Here is a 22,950-nt window from a genome sequence, read left to right on the forward strand (position 1 = left end):
CACTGATCCTTTGAGCAGAGATCCAACAGATAGACCTATGCGCTGCCTCTTTAGCTGGGGTGAATTTCATCCACAGTCAGCTCACCATTGGCTTGGGACAGTACCCGCAGAGATGGAACCAAACAAATCAAGCAAACCCTGATCATGTTATCAGTGGGTCGGAGTTATTGACAAGACCCTTTGAGGGTATTATTCAATGAGTTCTGCTGGATGGGAGGAAAGTCCAGCAATAAATGTCAGAGAGAGAGAGAGAGAGAACAAACAGGACAAAACGCAAAACTTGATGTTACACACACTCGCACGCCTAGTGCCTTCAGTCGGAAAGACTCACTGCTCTTCACACAAAAAAAAGTTGCTGTCCCAGATTCACAGATTCCAAGGCCAGAAGGGACCACTGAGCATCCAGTCTGGCCTGCTCTACGGCACAGGCTAGAGAATTTCAACCAATTACCCTGCAATGAATCCAGTCACTTGTAGCTGACTAAACCATCTTCCAGAAAGGCAGCCAGTCAAGATCTGAAGACTCCAGAGATGGAGACTCCATCACTTCCCTGGGTAGTTTGCACAAATGGTTACTCACCCTCCCTGTTAAAGATGATTTGACAGGGTCTGGCTTTGACTTATAGCCACTGGTTCTTGTCCTGACTTTCTGCACTAGATTAAAGAGCCCTTTAATACCTGGTCATTTCCCCCCGGGAAGGCAAGGACACACCGTGAGCAAGTCACCCTGAGATCATTTCTGCAGCTCTTCTCTGCCATTTTACAGATGGAGGCACAGAAGGCGAAGTGACTTGGGGAAAGATCCAGGTCTAGCCCCCCCCCTTCATTCCACGATCTAACCACCAGACAGAGCTTCCTCCCTATTCTGCATATTCACTTGTTGTTCCTGCAAGCCGATCTTTGCGCAACGCTCCTGGCTACTGCCACACAGCCCATCTGTTCAACCAGGATGTGAGAACGAACATTCAGACGTTGGTGTCGCCTCTGCCAAACAGAGGAACAACCTCCTTCCTCTACACTGCCTAAGCCAGAGAACTGCCAGCCAGACACAAAGCATGCACCTGCATATTCCTCTCCTGCCCCAGAACCATCACATGCAACCTAAACCCTGAGCCAGCCCTAGAGAGGCTGTATATGGCTCCTGGCAAGGGCAGATGAAGCAATGGAACAAGCCAGCCTATTATACATCCCTGAACAGAAATTAAACCCAAACAGATTACCTCAACACTAGAAAAAAAACCAAAATACACAGACAGCTCCACCCTCAGAGAAGCAACCACTGCTCAGAGTCTGACGCTCCAGGCAAATTAAAATTGTGAACCAAAAGCCGCCAGGTTTTGCAAGGAACAAGCGTTTTCTACTGCGAAGAACTACGATAATAATAGGGCATTGTTTTCCTCAAGATATTGGACAAAGGACTTTTCCGAATCAAGTAAAGAAAAAAGCTGCTGGTTTCTTTAGAGAGAGGAGAGAGACGGCAGAAATAGCGTGAGGATAAAGTGCATCTTGCCACCAGACTGTATGCGCCATAAATACAGCAGACAGTCTATTTTTCACCTACTCCTGTTCGTTCGCAGTATATCATTATGTGAACACTGACAATATTTGGGCAACTTCTCATGTCAATCAAGCTGTCTGAAAAGAAGAAAAACGAAGGAGACAGTCAAGCAAGACACTAGAATTATCCTCCCCACTCCACTTTCCCCCCATTAGGCTCACAAGTGGGGAGATCTGCTGGGCCCCGGTTACCACCACAGTACTTCCATCTCCCTTACCGGCACGTTGGCAAGCTTCCTGATTGGTTTGAAAGTGAGCCAAGGTCTTTGGATGAAAGTTGCTATATGAAAACATTTTTAAGTGGCCAAATTTCTGTCATTCTGGAGGCCCGCTCACAGGCCATTTGTTGACCCAGCCCCTAAAACCTAGGGAGAAACCCCTTCAGTTTTTTTATTGTGGAGCTGAAGAGGCTCCCACCCCTGCCTGTTGATGACATGCGCCGAGCTTCAGACATTCAAAGGCTGGGAGAGAAAGCGCATAAAAGCTGCAGATCCTTCTTGCTGTGGCTAAGCCTTGATTCAACAATGGCTTTAAGCCGCCATTACGCTGCAGCACAAACCTCGACTGGTTCCTCACTTGGACGTGCTCCAAGATTCAAGGACAGAAGGAACCAAACCAGTAATTCACTTGAGCTATAAAGAGGACCTGCTACTTTCACAGCTTTGTCTTCAAGGCCATCCGAAGGCTCGATTTAGCTAGCTCCCGCTATGTCAGCTTCCAGCAGGGTCAGTTCTCTACGTGCCGCTGGAAGGAGAATCAGGCAGGGAGTTCATTCTCCAGAGATGAATCAAAACCAGAGCCCCGAACTCCGGTCACAGCAAAGGCTTTGGAGTTTAACGTCTATAGCAAGCAGCACACAGGACACAGCCAGACATCGGTCACAGTTTCCACAGACGAGCCAAAATTACACCTCCCCCATAACCCGTCAAGCAACATCATCATCATCTTCCTCTTGGCTCCTACCGCCCTCCTTTGATTTCTCCAGCTCTTACCTTGACCAAGAAGTTGCCATCTTTCTCCTGGGTGACCATGACCACAGAGTCATGGAGCTTCTCGTCGAAGTGCACATGGGTGTGCGCGCCTTCCGCGGGATCGCTGGCGGCGAAGCGGACACCACCCACTTTAGGCTTGGTGCCTGCAAGGGGAGAAGACCCAAGTGTGATTTAGTTCCCCGCGGGGCTTCCACAATCCCCAGCCCACGAAGCAGCGGAAAGATCGCAGCAAGTCTCCAGGCAATGATTTGGCTCTCGGGCTCGTTTTCAGCATTTGGCGCCTGTCCCCGGAGTCTCCGATGGAGATTATCATGGGGCTTGTAGTGGGACACAGGGGTGTGACTCGTCTCTGCCATGCTAGGAGAATTACACCGAGACCTGCAAGTCCTGGCAGAATCTATGCACAAGCGCAAGTCCAGCGAAGCACTAGAACCAAGCCTTACTGGGTCACTACAATTAGACATCTAAAAAGAAAAGATCTGGTTTTAATTCATGGTACTGAGCAGCTGCGACTCCCCTCGACTTCAGCAGGGATTGTGGGTGCTCCGCATCTCCATCATCAGGCCACTTAAATTTGTGCCTACATTTAGGCACCACAGACCACACAACACCCCCCCCACTTACCATCAGAAATGGATTCTTGATATTTAACCCAGATTTTCTCCCATCACCCCTAGTTAGACACCATCCCCCAGCCCCAAGTCCCGGGACCATCCTGAGCAATCTCTGCCCTTCCTGGGTACACGAGCTAGGCGCAACGCTATGTCGCCCGCTCTCAATCGCCGCTTAACTCAGCTGTGCAAATTTAGCTCTCAGTCCCTCCTTGCGAATCCCTCCAGCCCGCTGGATCCTTTTTTGCTCTTCTCTGAACTTCCTCCAGTTTGCCCACAGCTTCCTGCATCTCTCTCCTTCTGGAGGCGCCCAGCAGAAGAGGAGGATCTCACCACGGGCACACAAAGAAGGACTCTCCTCCACTCTCACCCTTCCCTGCTCCTTGGCATGCAGCCTCTGCAGATCCTGCCCAGGAGAGCGGCAATGGCTTGGCTATGGGCAGAGACAGTCACTGGTTTGTCCAAGACCCAGCTCCTTAGTTCAGGGTTTTATGCACCCAGCTCAGGGGCGATTGCCCCATATCGACCCACTGAAGGCAGTACAACAAGGCTGCACCCATACCCATGTGAGCAGGGCACTACTGTAATGACCACTGCACTGCTTCACACCGCACAGATCAGGTCTAGAGAACACCGTGGTCAAAGTGCGGGTGTCCTGTTTATACCAGCCCTCCCGGCACCGCTAGTACGGGGAGAGCTGGGCCCGGCCGATCAGTGCAACGTGGGACGTTGCAAGTGTACACAAAGCCAAGTAATCCACCAGTCCATGCCATTTTGTTCTCTGGCGTGATGGAACCACTCCTTAGGTAACCAAGAGGATGTGGTTAATTCACCGTCACCTGGTGTCATTACATGGAGATTGGCTGTCTCTCCAGAAGGTATTTTCTAGCTGAACCACAAGTTACCGGGCTCCGCAGCGTTCACTTATTTCTATTACAGTAGCACCCAGGGAACACTAGTCAAAGATCAGGATTCCCCTGTGCTCGGTGCTGTACAGGTAAGTAACAGAGGAGTTAGTCCCAGCCCCCAAAGAGCTTACAATATAGCTCTCATCGGGTGGGATGTGACGGCAACAGACAAGGAGTAGCAAAGAATAATTCCCTCCACTGTCGAAATCCCTGGGGGACGCTCTCTGGCCTGCTCCATGCAGGTCAGACGAGATGGTCAGAATGATCCCTCCTAGCCTTAAAATCCATGAGTCGTCTTAGGTCTCGCTTTAAAACCAAAACAGGCAGGAAGGCTAAAGTCTGACCGTCATAAGAGGAAACTGTGACACACGCAGAAGAGTCTCTTAAAAGCAGCCCTTTTCCCTGGAAACCTGCGTTCCTGAAAGGACGTTGGCCGCTATTGTTCTCCCGCTACAAAGAGAGTAACAAAGCCCTCGAAAGGCAGAGCCCCCCCGCAGCTCTGTCAGTGTTGTTCGTGGCTAATCCATCTGCGCTTTACGCTGTGGGCTGCATTCGCCAAAGCGGGGCTTCTGCCAAATGAAACAGCCTCCCCCAAAAGCCCACACTCGCTATTAAGCCCAGCTGCGCAATAGCCAGTTGTAAAAGCAAGTGTTTGTTGGGTTATTAAAACGTCAAGCTGAGCCATTCACTGCAAAAGGACATGAGGTCGTAGGACCAGACCTCCCGCCGGCCTGAGTCAGGCCAGCTTCCCGGGGTTCAACGGAGCTGCACAGACAGACACCGACGAGGGATCTGGGCACCCCAGGACGCCAGCACTGGTGATGAATTCTGCAAACAAAAACTCACGCCTCTACGCCCGCAGGTAGAGACACGAAGAGGGAGCACGCTGATGCGCAGGAAGGAAGCCTCTTACGGGGAAGGAACCCGGATCCTGCTCCCTGCTGCCTTCCCTGCCATTTTCTTTCTGGGACTCCACCCTACCTGGTGCTACTGTCCCAACTATTGCTGCTTACCTTCCTGCATACCCACCGCAGACGGCTCCAGGGACTGACGGCTCCAGCACCGCCCAGTCCCAGCGCCAACAGGGGCGAACGCATCTGCCTTTCCCACGGCATCTGGCCAACCAACCACTCCTCCGCTCAGAGCATCCCCATGGCACGACCCGCTACTCCGCCCATCACAGTCCAAGGGGGGGAACGGGTCAAGGAAAGAGCAGAACAGGCATAAAAAACCAAGCGCCAGGCATTAAATGGCCGTACACTCCACAGGCATACGTAAGAAGCAGGCAGCACATGGCAACCTCAACGAAGACCGATGCCAGCTCCACTGCCAGATCCGAGGGAGCGGAGCCCGAGAATGAGGCTCTGCAACTTCCCCAGCTGGCCGTTGCTGTAACTTTCTGATTCCGGTGCGAACAGAGCTCATCCACCCTTCTCATTTCCACGCTGGCTGTGAATCGCTTCTGACTGCAGGCAGGGGGCCTGGACCCTCTGAGGTCGTGTAAGGGCTCCCCAGGCATCCCATCCAGGGGGGCTCACGGAGGAGCAGGGGTGCTGAACGTGCCATGACCAGATCCAGGAGGTGGCTGCACTGGTGCGAGGGGCTCTGGGGGGAGACCCCGATTTCTAGAGTCCTGCCTGGCTTCACCCCGAGTGGTTCCAGAGCCCCCCCAATCCTGTGGGACTCCGGCACAATCACGCCCGTTCGGGAAGGCCTCTCTAGCAGCCTGGATCCACCCGCCTGCCCCCACCCACCACCAGCCCCCTGCATGCCCAGAGCTCCATGCGCTCGCTCCTTCACAATGTCCAGAACTTCCTGAGGATGCTCCACCCAAGCACTGTGCATCAAGCCCTGCCCCTGCCGGCTGGTGAGAGTCACGAGACATTGGGGGCTCCTCCCGGCTGGACCAGCCATCGCCTCGTTCAGGGCAGGAATCGTCCCTTCCTCCTTCCAACACGCACGAGCCAGACCATCTGTGAAGAACCCGCCCTGGGCACATTGGCTCCAGCCAACAACCACCCAGCGTCAAACCCCCCGTCCCTGAGCGAGCTCACAGAGAAGCAGCCATGGGCCAACTACAAGCCCATCTAATAGCTGGACACCCGTAGTGAGACCTGGCCCAAGCTGGATCCAGGGCGGGGCAGTGGCTCTGACGCTGATCTCCTGTCCGCGGCCAGGGGTCGGACATCTATTCTCATCTCCCCGGGCCCCTCTGCAGCAGGTGGCAGGGCCGGGGGAAGGCACTAGGATGGTTTGAGTCCTTCTTGCGGAGAGATGGGAAACTGCCCCTCCCTCCTTGGACCCCTCACCCGCGGAGTCCCAGGAGGATGAATTCTCTCTCCGGTCCTACTCAACACCCGCATGCAGCCAGGAGGCGAAGCGGGTCAGACGCCGTGGCCTCAAGTGCCAGCAACACGCAGAGGACGCACAGCTCCACCTCTCCTTCGCCCCACACGGACACACCACAGCCGCCAGCATGGCCCGTGCCTGCAGAGCTCGGCTCAGGGGTGAGGAGGAGCTGGCTGAAGTGGAGCGCGAGCAGAGGTGAAGCCATGGGCAGAGGAAAGTACTTTGGGGGAGTCTGCTGCCACGGTGCAGTCTCCTTTGGTTGCAGGCTCACCCCCACAATAGGTCTCTTCAGTCCATAGTCCAGGAGCACGCTTGGATTCCTTGTTGATGCTGAGCTCTCCCCCGGCAGCATTCATGCTTTTTAACATCTCTCTGGTTGCTAGGAAACTCCATCCCATCCTGGCGGACAAAGACCTGGCCTTGGTTATTCATGCCTTTGTCACCTCCCAGATGGATTCCAGCAATGTGTTACGGTGAGCCTAAAAGCCCCTCAGTGCCCACAGGCAAAGGAGGCACCACCACGTAACAGCTACTCCCATCAAACCTGACAAACTCGTTACACCTAACACACTGCTGTCATGACGCTCATCTTTGAGACTGTCCTGGGAGATAGCAAATGAAAGCTGGCGACACACTGGTCTTTGATATCACTGTGAAGTGTATGTATTAACACCACAGAAGGAATTACGGATACTTCCTGATATTATGCTTTAAACTCTGTAACCGGACAAAGGGATAATTGGGTTTTCTTCCAGACAAGAGAGGATAATTCTCTCCCTGCCTCTCATATAAATTGAGCATGGTGATGTCAGAAGCCATGGACAGTTCATTTGCATCAGAGGTAAATGGGAGGAGCAAATTATCATGAGGATGTGAAATCAGCATGAGAGGGCCCTGGAGTCGGGACAAAGACAATCAACTTTGTGGAATATCAGGAGAAGCAAGACGAGGTGTCGGTTATCCACCCCAGCAGGAACGAAGAAGTCAGCGCTCTTGGCATCCATGAATGGTGGATTCGCAGCTACGTGGGTTGGTGACGCTGAGAATTGGCTCTAGGTGAGTAAACTGCCTTCGACAAGGATTACAACCTACGTTTGAGTCACCAGAGAGCGTGTTATGCTTTTGTTTCATTTGTAGCCATTTTGTGTTTCTATTATCTCTGCTTAGTATCATTCCAATCTCTGCTCTTTGTTAACGAACTCATTCCTCTTTTATTCTCAGTTCATCTCGGTGCTGATCTGTTCCAGTGAGGCGGGCGCCTGGAGCTGAGCCGCTGTGCAGCCTGGCTCTTTGGAAACAGTGGACTTGGCATTTCCTTGGGCATCCAGGGACAGGGGCTGGATGTTGCAAGGAGACTTTTCTGGGGAATTTGGGAACTGAAGAATGTCGAGGGTTAACCCGCAAGGCACAGCCAGGACTGGCAGAGTCCAAAGCAGACTGGAGTGGCAGGCAGTGGTCACGCAGTTTAGCACCCGCAAATTCCTTTCTGGCTAAGGCAGAGGGGTAGCAGAGTGACAGGCTGGGGCACCCCGAGAAAACCTCACAGGTGCAGCTGGGCAGGAGGCCTGTGGGACTTTGGAAACTCCAGCTCGGCCGGAACGCTGTAGCAGCACGGCTTCCTTGGGCACACCTGTCCTCCACTCCCAACACTGGCTTCCCACAGAAGTCAAGCCAAGGTCTCGGTCCTGATCTCCAAGCACTCCATGGCCAGCACCCAGGGCATCTAAAATAGCCTAAAGCTCGGGGGTGAAGACCGGGGTTGATATTTTCGCCCCTCGAGCCCCAGGGAACTTTCCACAATAAGGTTACAGCTCATCTGGGGAGGAGACAGAATTTTCTCAGGGGCTGGTCGAAGACTGTGAAACAAACTCCCCCAGGAATGAAAACCATCACATGCCTCACCACCGCCCAGTGCCAGATGCACTCTTCCAACCTGCCTTCTCTTCCCTCCGCACAGAGCGGGGTGGAGATGTGAACAGCAAAGCAACACCCTAGTAAACCACAACACTCCACTGCACACACAATTCCCCCCGGGGCGAGGGGAGGAGGAGAGAGGGGGAGAATGAACCACACGGAGCTGTCGGTGATGGGGACGGGGCAAGGACTTCGCAGAACAGAGCTCCTCTAAAGATAGCTGGATCGTGACTCTTACAAAACAGGAAAGCAGAAGTGAATTCATGTGGAAACCCGAGCCCACACTTCCTGCCTTCCTTTCCCCTGCTGTTCCCAGGGCTGAGCTTCCATTTCTAACACAAACCCCTGCCCAACGACCTGCTCCTCTGTATTAATGGCTTCCCACCCACAAAAACCTGCCAGGCCAGGCAGTATTTCCTGTCGGCGCTATTAGCAAATGGCTTCCTGGCCACCTGCAAAGCAGAACGAGTTGTGTGCGCATCGCCTTGGGTGCTTCTTTCTGATGGGTTAGATCAGAGGTCCCCAAACTGCGGGGGGCGGAGGAACCTTCGGGGAGGCGCGACAGGGCCTGCGCTAGCCCCCATCGGGGCAGGGAGGAAGTGCCACCCTTCCCCGCTCTGCCCCCATCACAGTTCCAGCCCCACCCCCCAGCTGCAGCTCCACACCCCACTTTTGGCTAGCCCCGACTCCCGGCCGCGGCCTGGGCCCTGTTCCTGCAGCTCCAGTCCCAGCTCAGACCTCAGCTTTGGCCCCTTTCCCACCCCAGGTTCCTGACTGCGGCTCCTGGGGGGGCACGGACCAGGTTAGGGGGGGGCGTGACCCCAAAAGTTTGTGACCCACTGGCTTAGAGGACCTAGATGACCTCTCAAGGTCTTTTCAAGCCCGACACTGTGATGATTCTGTCCCCCTCCCTTCTCTATGTGCCCACCTGTGTCTTTCCACACCACAAGGGCATTCAAAGAGGCAGCTGCTTTCACCTTCTGCCCAGGAGAGCAAATTCAGCAGCCGATCTGACCTGAACACAGGGCCCCAGACGCCGTCAATGCAGAGTGCAAACACGTCTGGCGTCTGCAAAGCCTGTTACAGGTGACAGTTGCTTCGACGCACGGCATTGCTAAACAGACACATCGCCGGGCGCCGTCTCTAAAACAACCCACAAGATGACAGGGCATGATAAACGCTGAGCTGCAAATGCTTCGGCTTTCGTGCTTGTAAGAGGCAGCAGTGAAAACTCCCTGACCTTCCCAGGGTCTCAAACGCAACAACAGCCGCCAAGAGCCTGCAAAATCAAAGCTGTTTGAAACTCTGTGGGTCAGATCTTCTGCTCCCCTACCTGGCAGCAGCTGAGGAGTTTAAAGAGCCCAATAAAAATACAGCATTCGTTAGTGCCTGGTTTCTGCTGAGTGACGGCCCTCATTCACTCTGCCCAGAACACTCATCAACCCACAGTTTAGAGGGGGTGTGTTAAGAGGAGTAACAAGTTAGGAACAGGCAAGAGACCAAGCCCCAGATTCTCAAAGATATTTAGGTGCCTAACTCCCATGGGGAAATGGTGCCTAAATATCTGAGGATCTGCGCCCCAGTGTTATTTCTACTGCAGCAGCCCCTAGGAGGCCCCAAGTCAGAGATCAGGACCTTGGCAGGCCAACTGGACAGTCCTGCTTTTCTCGGGTTTGACCCCATCCAGGACAGGGACAAAACCCGGACGTGGCTTTGTCCAGCATCAGTCACAGGGATGCCATTTTGAAGAGCGTGCAAGGTCGCTTCCAGCCCCTCGGCCACGCCCCCTCCAGGTCACCCAATCGCAGCAGGCAATAGCCTTGATGGACGGGTAAGAGCACAGAAGCTGGCCAACGGGAACACCGGAGGCCAACAGGATCTTTCAGACCGGTAGATGGAGACCAATGGAAACACCCAGGGGGCGGTGCTTTGCGGGAGCCCTGGCCAATGGGGGCAGGGCTACGCGGAACGTGGGAGCATGTCCAATAGGGTCTTTTGGGGCAATACCCAACGGTGGGCGTGGCCAATGAGCAAGGGGCATACGGCACCTCCGTAGTGAGCGGCCAGGCATGCAGTGGGAAGAGGGGGGGCGCTGTTGGCTGGAGGCAGAGGGAGACGTGGCTCAGGGACAGGGAGGGGGGCAAAGAGACGTGCCCGTAAAAACGTTGTCCGCCCGGTGGCACGTCCTCTCACGCTGCACGCGGCCAAGGCCACGCTGGCAGGGGTGGCCCCACACCATTCCCGGAAGCACCGGGACGTCCAGCGTTCTGGGAACACGGGAGCAGCCACCTCCCTCAACACCTCCTTCTACAAACGCACGCGACAGACGGCCTGGCCCAGAGAGCTCGCCCTCTGCGACTGCGCTACAAAGCCGCAGCTGAACGGACGGTGCCTGGAGCGGTGACTCGTAACAGTGGCCTTGGCGGGCGTAGCGTGAGCCAAGGAGTACCAAAGAGAGGGTGCGACATCGTAGGTGCACCTCTCAGATTTAGCCCTCACGCACCACGAGAAGCTGACGGACAAACTACGGCTTGCTGGGGGGGGGGAGGGGTAATCTGGAGGGTTTATGGCAAAAACAGTTTGTTGGGAATTTAGTGTTCTAGGCAATTGGACTGACAAGGGGGCTGGCAAATTAGCATGGAGTCTGAGGACCCGGAGGGACACCCGGTGCGGGGCTACAGGAGGCCTTGGTGTTGCTGGAGCTAGATCTTAACACGCAGTGGATGCTCCCGGGTGCAATTCTCTGATCGGTGAGGATCTCAGCGTGTCCTTCCTTTGGTTTGATGCCGGGCTCATTGAACCGGTTTCTGGGCAGAGAAGAGGTGGATACGCCCCAGACAGACAAGCTCTCACTCCTAATGCTGCTCCAGCTGCCTCATCAACGCACGAGAGAACTTGCCATCCTTCCATGTGTTAGCACGTGGGGCTGCCTTCAACTCTCTGCCTGCCCTGGTATCCGTGCCCCTCTGCAGCCTTACCCGCCGTCCACCCTTCCTGAAGCTCTCAGACCAGCCGCCACCACACTTGATCCGGGCACCTCCACTGGCAGAACCAGCGGATTCCCAGGCTTCAGGCTTCAGTGGAAAGTCTGCGTGCAGGACTGGGCCCTGGGCAAATCCCAATCCCACAGCTGCTTCTGGTTTTGCAGACCCGATTTTCAGAAACAGCCTCCCAGTTTGTAGGCACGGCTGATGTCGGGACGGCTGGTGGCCTGGCACCAAGAGGCGGCGCTAGGCAAAGGCTGCCCACACACGGACACACTCTCTGAGAGTTATCCCCTTGCCTGGAGTCTGTAAAGCCAAACCCCTGCATAAACTGCTTCCCAGCCGTGGCTACCACAGGGCTTCTAACTTCAGGCTAGTCAGTCCCAGGCCCTAGCATTCTCCCTGCAGGACATTCCCACCGCCAGCCACCCCTGCCTTGGTGCCAACCCCTGATCAGTGGGGTTTCACTCACAGCCAGACCCGGTGTGATGCTACTTTGGATGTCAGAGGTGGAGGCGTACACACATGTAACGTTATCCAGCCCCGTTCTTTCACCACGGCAGCTGCTCTGCTCTTCAGACCAAGGTGCTTTGCGCCACCCACTCAGTCCTCTTCCTCCTGCCATCTGGACAGCCGGGGGGTTTTCCCCTTTATAGGCAGGGGGCAGATCGAGAATGTTAGCAGGACACAGTCCCAGAAGGATTCGATCTGCACCTGGAGCCACAGGGCACCTGGCTTTCCGGACTGTCTGCAGACAAGATAAACCTTATGGAAGGACAGCACACGGATTGAGCCAAAACAGCTGGGTTCCCACACACTCGCAAGCGTTGGGAACAAATGATGAGATGCACACATTTAATAGGACATCAGAATACAGGCCTCCCCAGATCAGCGCAGAGCAGGGGTCCCTTCCAGCCCAGCATCTGTGTCTGGCACGGAGGCCAGATGCTTTGGCTGAAGTTGCAAAGGGCCGTGTGACTGAGCGGGCTCCTAGGGAGTTCTGCTGGTAATTCTTTCTGCCTGTTCACATCCTGGCTGCCAAGACGCACGGCTGAGCGGGAGGGAGGCCCCGTGAAAGGGACCTAGAGCGGCAGGGCTCTCTCCTCCTTTGTAAGCTACGTTCCGGGCAGGTCAGGCATTTCCAAACCCTTCACCCCCAGATTTGAGGGGGAGGAGTGGGTTCTGCTGGGGAGATTATTTGGCTGAGAGCTACCCCCGACCCCACCTCGACGCTGGCGTGTTTGCAACCCACGTATTTCGCGACCGCTTTCAAGTGCTGAAACACGCTGCTGATTAGCAGCGGCCAGTGCGTTCCTCCAACGCCCGCTGCTGCCAAAGCCAGGAGAAGCCACGGCTACTCTGCCCGCCAGCCCTTCCTCTCCCGGAGCCCTGCCACCTCCAGGACCACCCCCCTCCAGGGAGCGCGGGGCCAGTGCTGCAGGGCCAGCTCCTCTCCTAACGTGAGTGGCAGGGCATGAAAAGCACCGGAGGAAAGAGATCCAAGGCACGTGGGGACGTGCATAAGGACGATGAGGATGGATGGGGAAGAGACTCTGGTTAAAACCTCTCTCCATGAGCCAAGCTCTAGTATCCAAGCTTCAGACAGGATTTGGGGGGGTGCCACGGTTATACACAGCAGAGCCCATTCCCTCCACCAGCCCAGCCACCTGGGGGGACACAGCCCGGGGCTCCCAGAACCCCTCAAGGCAGAGAGAACCCCCCACTTCCACCAGGTCCAGGCCTCCACCTAGGGTCAAGGGGCAGGCCCGTTCCCCCGCCCCAGCACCCAGGCGAGAGCCCATTCAGCAGACACGCCAAAGGCCCCAGCTGGCGGAGACGCCGGAGCAGCTTGCTGCATTCTTAAAGACGACGCTTTGTGCTCCACAGGCTTGTTCAGCCACAAAACGTGAGAGAATCATTAACCCAGCATTGTTCATCCAAATCGTTTGGCAAAAAAAAAAAAAAAACCTGCTTCTCTTTGCATTAAAAACAAATGCTTCAAGATGCGCGAGTCTGCGCCCTGCATCAGGTGCTGCTCCCTCCACGGCTCCAGTCCCTCACCCTGCCCCGACCTAGAAAGGGACGCCCCAGCCCAGCCCAGCAGGACAGGCACCCCGTTATCTCTGCTCCCTGGCTGCTTCGCGAGTGCCAAACACAGGTGCTGAAGCCAAAGGACGGGGCAGAGGCTCTGCCAGACGCCCCGTTCCGCTCGCAGCTGGCGAGAAGGGAAGCGAAGGTGGGAGTGCAGCAGGTTCGAGACACTCGCCCACTCACACGGCACCCGGCGTTGTCGGATCTGAGCCCCGCAGCCCTTCGGGGATTTATCCTCACAGCCCCCCGTGAGGCAGAGCTGTTATTTCCATTGGACAGATGGGAAACTGAGGCACAGCAACACTCCGGGGCAGGCCCACAGGGAGTCTGTGGTGCAGCAAGGACTTGAAGCTGAGTCTACCAGGTCCCAGTCTGGTGCCCTCTCCATAGGCCACCCCTTCTTAGCCTCGCTCTACTCCTTCACTCCAGCCCCCAGCCCCAGAGGGTCAGAGAGCTGGCAGTCTGCTGCAGCCCTTACCTGAAATGCAAAGCCATGCCAGGACCACGGAGATCCAGGGGCTGCTTTTAGACACCTGGCTGCAGCTGACCTCCCCAGACACGGCCGTGCCCCGGAGACGGCCCACGGATGCCCACCTTCCCAACGAGACGCGTCGGCTACGGAGGAACTGACGCATCTACGACACAGCACCTCGACTGATTCAAGCCAGGACGGCCTGGGATGGAGCTAACTGGGGCCTCGCCCAGCCCCCCGTCGCCTTTCTTTTGTGTGGGTTTATCCCACACAACTCATCAGGGCGAAGCAGGGTCAGGTCCAGCTGTGAGTGGATGGGAGACTGCCTAGGAAAACCCAGGTGCAGCAGCAAATGGGCATGTGTTACGAGGCACTCGGAGACAGCACGCTGCTGGGGAATGCTGGGCGGGACAGTCTTCCAGAGGAAATGCAGACCAGAGGCCCCGACCACTTGTGGCTCTTTAAAACCCCCGGCACTTTCACTGGCGTGAGGTATTTTCCATCAGAGCAACTAGATTCACTGGATTCACTTCAGCTACTGATAATCCTCTCTGGCCTGCAGGCTAACTGCATGCTGTCACCCAGCTGCTGCGCTCCGCACCAGAGGGGGCTGCATTTCAGCGGTGGGAAGTGATCCCAGAAGGTAAAGTGCGTTGGGATCTTTCAGGACAAAAAGAGAAATGAAAACCAGAGAAGATATTTATATTGGGCGACACGCTCTTCTGGGCTGGGCCATTGCTCCTGTTTTCCAGAAAGCACCGGGCACGCTGGCCGTGCTACGCGACGACAAACCCAGCAGTCAGACCGCAAGGAAGGGTCCCCTCTTGGATAAGGCTCTGGGCTGGGACTCTGGTGATCCAGTCCCGTTCCTGGTTCTGCCAGACGCCCTGCATGACCTGAAGCAGGGTCGCTTCATCTCTGTGTCCCAGTTCTGCGTCTGCAAGAGGAGGCTGCTGACACGCCCCTCGGCTGCCTTGCCCATTCAGCTAGTCCCTGCCCCGGGGAGCACACAGTCTCGTACCACGTGAGTGTGCAGCGCCTCGTACAACGGACCCCAACCACAGCAGTGTCCTCTGGGCACTTTGCTGCCAGGCTCCAGCTCCTCCAAAAGCCATCAGGCCACGCTGAGCTTCGAGGAACCTCAAATAAAACCAGTGAGCGTAGCTGCAGCAGCTGCCCAGCCAGATGTGAGTGCCGGGGCACGTCTGACCTGCCTGCAAAGGGACTGGAGAGATTCCTCGCCCTGCGGGAATGAGCCCAGCATGAGTCAGCAAGAAAGAGGCTGGCTGGGATTAGAGAGAAGGGCATCGAACCGTGCATCTCTCACACATGCCTGTGGGCGAGTGGGGGGGGGGGGGGGGCGCGTCTTCCTCTAGGCTCCACAAGGTTCTGCCTTGGAAGGGTAGAAGTTTGGCCAACACCATGAGTGATCTTCACGTACCCCGTCCCCTGCAGGGTCACCGCTAGTCATCGCCAGATGGCCCGGCCCAGTGACCGGCTCTGCGGAGCCACGCCCAGGCCCCAGGTTCAGAGCAGAGGCTCCCCATGGCCTGGCTGAGCAAGTCCCAGGCTGATCAGGGCCGAAATGCGGCGCAAGGGGACCGCAGACGGTTCCTCTCCCCTGGGAAGGGGGTGGCCGGGACGGGGTGTTGTGAGAGCGAGTGTGGGAGGGGGGCAGCAAGCAGCAGAATAAAAAAGCCCCACCATCTCCAGGAGCCAGGAAACCCCCCGAGCTCCCTGCAGGTGCGTGGGTTGGGGACGAGACCCGTCCAGCCATGGCGAGTCAGGACCCAACAACGCAGGCTCAGCGCTTCCACACTGGGCCAGAGGCCCCCCCTTCCGACTCAGCATCCAGGTGAGCGGCCCAGTGGGATTCAGCTCTGACCCCCCTTGGCCAGCTCAGCAGAGCGCCAAGGGGCTGTCATGGGGCAAAGGTGGGAGCGTCCCCCCCCACCCACCCATTTAAACTCCCTCTACCAGCAGGGCAGGGCAGCCGCGCTGGCACGTACAGAGTTACCAGCGGCTGAAGATGCAGGTTTGTCCTTCAGCCTAGGAATCCCCTGGGGATCTCTGAACACTCAACAGCCAGAGCAGACTAACGGGGTCTCCTCCAACCCTCCACCCACCCCGCCCGAAAGCCTCAAGTGCCATTGGCGCGAACAACGGGGACAGCGTCCCAGTCATCCCACCACCGAGGCATGGAGGGATCAGCCCCTGCCAGGAGGGAGAGCCCACAGCACTGGCCCCAGGAGGGCCCACTTGGCCACCGTTCAGCAGCTCACAGAGAGCAAAACCAGGGCCAGCGGCACAGCCAGATTCTCAGCGCGGGACGGAAGAGCTCCCGTGCGCCTTGCGAAAATCCCTGCGTGGGCAATGAGCAGCCCCGAGCAGCCAACGGAGGTGTCCGATAGCAGCCACACGAATTCCCAGACCAAAAGGGTGGGGAGAGGAGAGAAATGCCGGGCTGGGCACTTTAAAACAAACAAACAAACAAACAAACAAACAAGCAGACACACAAAGGAGCCTCTTCTGTCTTTGTTTTGGGCGGCTTTGTGAGTCCTGAGCCATCATGCCTCCAGAGCTTCCTGTCCAGACCATCTCTCCGGCACACACAAAAGCAAACAGAGGGTGAAGCACAAGGAGCAGACAGGCACTGATGAGGGCAAAGGAAAGCCGTTTACCACAGACAGCTGGGTTCATGGACTGAAAATGCACCGGCAGGTCGCTGAACACAACGGGCAATGAGAAAAGGCAGCCAGTCTCTCCCCCATCACACCCCCCTCACCTACTGACCCAGTCCCGCTCCCCGATTGAAGGAGGCATCGCCAGAAGCCTGGCACCTCCGTGAATTGCATCTGGCAGAGAATAGCCAAGGGCCGCTGCAAAACCCATCCCAGCTGCAGGCTGAACGCACCGGCAGTCGCTCAAGTTGCAGCGAAGACACCAAATGTCCGTGGATTCCCCACCCTCCCCTGGCTTCGCTTGCCAGAGGCTCCCGGGCGAATTTACAGGTGCCCAGGTGCGCGCGCAAACAAAGTTACGGCGTTCCATTCACCACGACTCGTCGCGTGACAGCGGCTTGAAGAAACGGTTCCAGACAAGACTGGGCAGGGAATTGCGAGGGTTGGAGGAAGCGCTAGCCCCCGCCTCCCCAAAATACATGTCCAAGTTCTAACATCTAACGTGGAAGGGAAGTTCAACTTTCAAAATCAAAAGGAAAGATTTGATTCCTAGGGCTAAGCAATTCTGAATTGCACTTGCCCTCCTGTCTCTAGATAGCCGGGTGTCTGCAAGGAGCTTAGGAAAATAATTAAACTTGCAAGCGCTCAGGCACTAGATCCCTGCATACGGTGGACCACGCAGACCCCATCCCCTCGTCACTCACCCTTTTTAGCTGTCGCCATCTATCCCGCAGGCTGTCGTCCCAGTGTTAAACTTCAGACAAATGGGCAGAAGGCCATCCTCCGTCCACACGGCAACGCCTCTTCAGAAGACGAGCTGGGGAAGGGAAGGGGACAGAATTAGACGCTCACTTGACAGGTTAGCGGAGGGAAGAGACACCCGATGGCTGGCTGCAGGAAGGTTCTTGTATTAAAACACTGCATCCGATCAGCGCCCGAAAAGGCTTCTTCTGGGTCCTAGTGTCTGACGGGGGCAAGACTGAGAAAACCAAGCTCACGCTGCGGTTAGACACGGGGACAGATACAGCAGAAGCAGGAGCAGAGCATCCACTGTAAAAGCACAGGCCTGCCTCTGTAGCCATGCAGCGTCTCAGTGAATCTGCAGTACTACCAAGGCGAGACAGAGCAGCGAGCGATGCTCAGCAGGGAAACGGATGGTGAGAGACGCTCCACTGCGGCTAATGTGAATTAAAAGATCCTCTTGCTTTTTGGAAACAAAGCCGCACCCAAGTAAATACCCTGGAACCGGCTCCAGCACCCGAGCTGTGCTCTTCAGCCGCTTCGGTGACAGAAGCTGGGCTGGTTCGGATGCTCAGCACATCAGGGCTTAGACCCCAGCTCTGCCACGGACTCCCCGGGGGAACCCGAGGGAGTCACTTCACCTCTGTGCTGCAGATCCCCACCGCACACTTCCCGTCTCCCACCCCTTGCCTCACCTATTTCGATTTTGGGGCAGGGGCTGCCTCTTACTCTGCCTCCTTACGGCACCCTGCACAGCGGGGCCCTGATCTTAGCTGGGCCCCCCCAGGTGGTACCGCAATACAAACAATCATCTGGCGGTGCCCTATAAGGGTAGGAGCATTTCAGAAGGAAACCAATTCACTTTTACAGCAGCGGAGTTTAGTGGAGCAGGCAGCTGGGAGACAGAAGACCCATTCCCAGGCACTGGCTTGCCGTGTGACCCATGGCAAACCGCTTCTGTGCCTCGGTTTCCCCAGTACAACGGGGACAATGCTGAACACCTGGACTTTCAAAGCGCCGAGTTGTACGGCTAAAAAGATGCCATGTGAATATTTTTGCATTCTAAACGAAGCAGCGTTGAGCGATTATCCACAGGCAGGGACAGATTTCAAACAGCAGGTGTGACTCAAGAATTGTGACCCAGCCGTATCCCCCAGAAATGGTGTGAAACCTCAGAAATGAAAACAGAGCCTTTACCTAACACTTGCTTCCCCCCCCCCCCCCCCCACACACACCCCAAAAAAATATCCTTAGTGTATTCCCCTAGTCCAGCCCGAACCAGCTAGAGTTTCATTAACACTTTTTGGGGTGGGGGGTAGAGGGGTGTTAATAACATTTCTCCAGAGTCTCACCACAGAACAGCTTGTACCAGATCCCAGAACACACTTCCACTGTACGCGGTCTGTGGACACGCCAGAGATAAAAATAGGGCTTTGCCTCAATTCTCGTCACACCGCCCGTGTCCCCCACTCTTTTCTTGTTGCTGCTGCAGCGTCTCATTTTCGATGAAGCACCTGGCCCTGCCTGCATCACCGAGACCTGGTTCAACGCCACCTCTGGCCCTACCCTTATCCCCACAGCATCACTCTCTATTACAAGCCAAGACAGAAGCCAGAACGCCCAGACACAAAGAGAGGAAGGGAAGCAGCTGTCCTGTTCCCCTCCAATCTCAAATGCAGAAGAGGCGCCGTCACAGAAACAAAGCCACTGGAGTGCATCCGTACGTTCTGCGAGACAAAGGACAGAGGAACCTAGGACTCTGAGCCGTGTCCGAGACTCCAGATGAGAAGCTGGTCAACTTTCCTGGAGGAGCTTACGGAGCTGCCTCCCGGCACTGTCTGAATCCCACCAGACTCCTTGTCCTCAACCTTCACATAGATAATCTCGATGATGCAGTGGGACCTGGCCTACATGGAAACCATGGGATGCTCCCAGGCAGCCTCTGGACTTACACATTCCATCTTCAGCCTAGGACTGGATACTGGAGATGCCAACAACATACCAATCTCCTGGTCTGACCAACACCACGTCCAGATGGAGTAGAGGGGCAGATGACCCACCTCCCCGAAGACCACTGAACCTCCCTATGACTTGCAACTCTGCTAAAGAGAACAAGCCACCCAGATACCCGGCCCAGGTGCCCATGACTTGGAGTAACAGTACAATCGCCCGATTGACCTCCAACACCACGGCCCCAAGCTGTCCACTCCCCCCAGCCACCACCACCCCTTTGACCAAGGTCACCATGGCTGACAGACGAGCGACAGCAGATGAGCCGCGTACTCCACCACAACCCCCACGGCAGAGTCCCAACCCGCAGGTCTTCTGCGCAGCCAGCCGGCCGAGTGCCCAGAACACCTGACCCAAGCACTGACCCTTGCAAAGGGTTGTCAGCACACGTCGCTGATAAGATCAACAGAACGGGTGTAGAGCGAATCGGGAAAGACAGTTCCACCCCAGGCAGAGTGCATTACCCACCCCACCATCCCCGACGGAGCTTGGCCCCATCACGCTTGACAAAGAGTCTGAAGAATGTTAGAGCCACAACCTGTGGAATGGATCCATGCCCCCCACCCCACCCCACCCCGTGGCTGGGAACAGGCAGCAAAGGGATGGGAAAGGTCTACTAGTGGCAATGGTCAATTACTCCCTCAGAGTAAAATGCAATAGGCTGCCCAATCCTCAAGAAGCCCCCAGTCAGCCCTGAAGATCCCTCCATGCACCATCCCGGCTCCAGCCTCCGAGGGCTGGGGAAAGTCACTGAGAAAGTTGCAGCACCAACCTCAACAGCGCGTGATGTCAGCCAGCTCCTGGATGTCGCACACTCAGGGCCCAGCACAGAGACTCTCGTGGCACTGAGACGACCTCCTCGTGGCCAGGGACGCAGGTAGGATCGCCACGCTGGACCGTGCGGCAGCCTTTGGCAGCGGGGATCCCGAAGTACCGCTAACCCGCCCAGGTGACGTAGCAGGAGCAGACGGCTCAGCGCTGCAGTGGCTCCAATTGTTCTTCTGCAACAGAACTCCGAGTGGTGATGGGTACCCGCTCTTCCTCTCCCACGGCCCCCATCTGCGGGGTCCTGCAGGGATCCAGACTTTCCCCACGTCTCCTTCGGTACTTACGTGAGACCACTGGGGGTGGGGGGGAAGAGAGACCCCCTGGGCTCAGCTGCCCACAGGCCGCCCATGGCGCTCAGCTGTCTATCACGTTCTCTGCTGACGCAGCCACCGGCATTGCTAACGTGCCCCGACGTCTACAGGACACCAGCTCTTGAGCCGGGCTCGACAGGCCAGGGTCAGGAACCAGAGATCATAGAGCCAGGCTGGTGTCATTAGGCAAGAGTCAGGGTCAGGCTGGGGTCGGAGACCAGAGACCAGAAAGCGGGGTGAGGTCTACAGTCACAGCAGGCCAGAAGGGGCACCCGTCAGGATAAATAGAGAGCGTGGGCCCATCAGAGGGCTGCAGCGTGCTGTCACGCTGGACCCATTAGGCGGTACTTCCTGCGGCACCTACGCGCCACAGGGCTCCTTGGAGGAGATTCTCCATGGCCTCCCGGCGGCGATGTGGGAACGCCAACTGTCCCAGGGGCTGCACAGCCGGGCTCTAGTCCCACGGATCCTTACCCGGCGCTACCAAGGACGCGCTACACACCTGCACCTGAGACCGGAAAGAGAGGCTCCTCAACTGTACCCTCGTTTGAAGGCTGAAAGACGTCTTTCGCTGAGAACTGGTCAGCGCGGAAGAGTTTGCTCTTCATCCACTCTCCCACTGGAACCGCACTGGACTAAAGACTAGTCTGCACATAAAACGTACCGCGGCACAGCTCCCTCGGTACACCTGCCACGTTACGCCGGTGGAAGAGAGCTCTCCCGCTGACATCATAAAACCACCGAACTCTCCCCCGCTGACGTAGAGCTGTCCAGGCAAGCGCTTATGATGGCAAAACTTATGTTGCCCTGCGGGGGTGCATTTTCCACACCCCTAAGCAACAAAAGTTTTGTGGGCATAAGTGCTCGTAGAGACAAGGCCTCAGAAAACCTGGGCTCTATTCCCGGCTCTGGCACTGACCTGCCATATGACCCTGGGCAAATCCCTTTCCCTCTCTGTGCCCCTCTCTGCCTTGTCTAATCCGACCGTAAACTCTAGGGGGGCAGGGAATCTGATCTCAGCAGCGCCTGAGGCACTACGGCATGCAAAAAGCTATTACCATTTGCGACAGCCGCGTGACTGAAGGGTTTAAAGATTTAAGGATCATGGAGGACATGACTGAACTGCACCGGCGCTCCCAGGGAGATTGTGACAAAAGACACTACCGGAATCCTGGGGTATTTTACCTCTGAACCCGGTACTGGGGAGACCAACGCTGTAACACTGCCCTCAGCGCCGGGGTCCACGTGTGAAAAGGGTATTGAAAAATTGGAGCGGTGGCAGAAAAGAGCCACCAAAACGATTCCAGGGCTGGAGAAAATGTCTGCCAGTGAGAGGCTTCGGGCTGGTCTGCACGACAGGGTTTTGCCAACAAAAGCTGAGTTCTGTGGACAAAACCACGGAGGAGTGCACACCGAAACGCTCCTCCCGCCCATGCAACCGCCCTGCCATGCCGACATCATACAACCACCTCCGAGAGGTGCAGGGCTTGTGTCGGCACAGTTAGGGCGGCGCAGTGTCAGTGTAGACCCTGCCTTCCTGACATCCGCTGCTGGCTGCCATTCTCGTTAATTTCACGGCTCAGTGATTTGACAAGAAAGCTGGCCAACTAGAGCCCAGCTGTCCCCGGCTACCCTGGAGAGCTGAGCGGCTAGAGCCTGGTTCCCGGCTGGGAACAGGGAGGGGAGAAGCCAAAGCGGCTGGGCCCTGGTTCCTGGCTGGGAGTGGGGCGAGAAGATCCAAGCAGTTGGACCCCGGTTCCCAGCTGGGAGAGGAGAAGCCCCTGTGGCTTCTCTGCAAGTGCCAGGGGCAGCCTTGTCAATTTCACAGCTGAGCCATGAAATTGACAAGGCTGCAGGAAGGGTGCCCGAGGGGGCAAGAAACCCTAGGAGGTTTTCCCCAGGCTTGCAATGGGGAAAGGGGAAGGCAGATGCCCCAGGCAGCTTTCCCCCGGCTCCTGGCAGGGAATGGGAAGGGGAGAAATCCCAGGCAGCTTCCCTCAGCTCTGGTCAAGGAACAGGGAGTCGTGGAACAAGACCCCGTGGGGCAGCCAGACTCCCGGCAGGGAGCTGCCAGCGGAGTGGAGAGACCAGGCTCTCAGCTCCCCACACTGTCCCTTTTAGGTCGGTGGAAACACTTCTGGTGAGAGCACGCTCCACCGGCCCAAGGAGGGGAACGCGGACGTCAGCCACTGCCATAATTAATGTGGTGGCTGTAAGTCGACTTCACACAGGTCAACTTGTTGTAGTGTAGACAAGGCCTTAAAGAGCTCACTCTGTTTAGCTAATCAAAGAGCAGATCAAGAGGGGACTTGGTTACAGTGTGGGGGAGAAAATACCAGGCATTAAGGAGCACTGCAACCTAGCAAAGAAAGGCCAAACAAGAACCAGCGGTTGGCACGAATTCAAATGAGGCACATGTATTATTAATGAGGGTGAATAACGATTGGAACAAACTCTAAAGGGAAACGGTGGAGTCTCCATCTCTCAGTGTATCTAGATCC

At 56.3% G+C, this 22,950-nt stretch overlaps 1 protein-coding gene across 1 annotated transcript in view; it reads right to left on the bottom strand.

The window, feature by feature from the left end:
- The window catches only part of ADISSP (adipose secreted signaling protein), a 127,931-nt gene that overhangs the window by 72,966 nt on the left and 32,015 nt on the right, over positions 1-22,950 (bottom strand). The window contains exons 3-4 of the mRNA XM_067533594.1: positions 17,264-17,376; positions 2,550-2,692 (exon numbers count right to left, since the gene is read on the bottom strand). Of these exons, the coding sequence (XP_067389695.1) occupies positions 2,550-2,692; positions 17,264-17,282 (162 nt within the window). The 5' untranslated portion in view covers positions 17,283-17,376. The remainder of the gene's footprint in view (positions 1-2,549; positions 2,693-17,263; positions 17,377-22,950) is intronic.

Source organism: Emydura macquarii, unplaced genomic scaffold, assembly GCF_026122565.2.
Source record: "Emydura macquarii macquarii isolate MOO-44397 ecotype Brisbane River unplaced genomic scaffold, CSIRO-AGI_Emac_v2 contig_3345, whole genome shotgun sequence".
NCBI lineage: Eukaryota > Metazoa > Chordata > Testudines > Chelidae > Emydura > Emydura macquarii.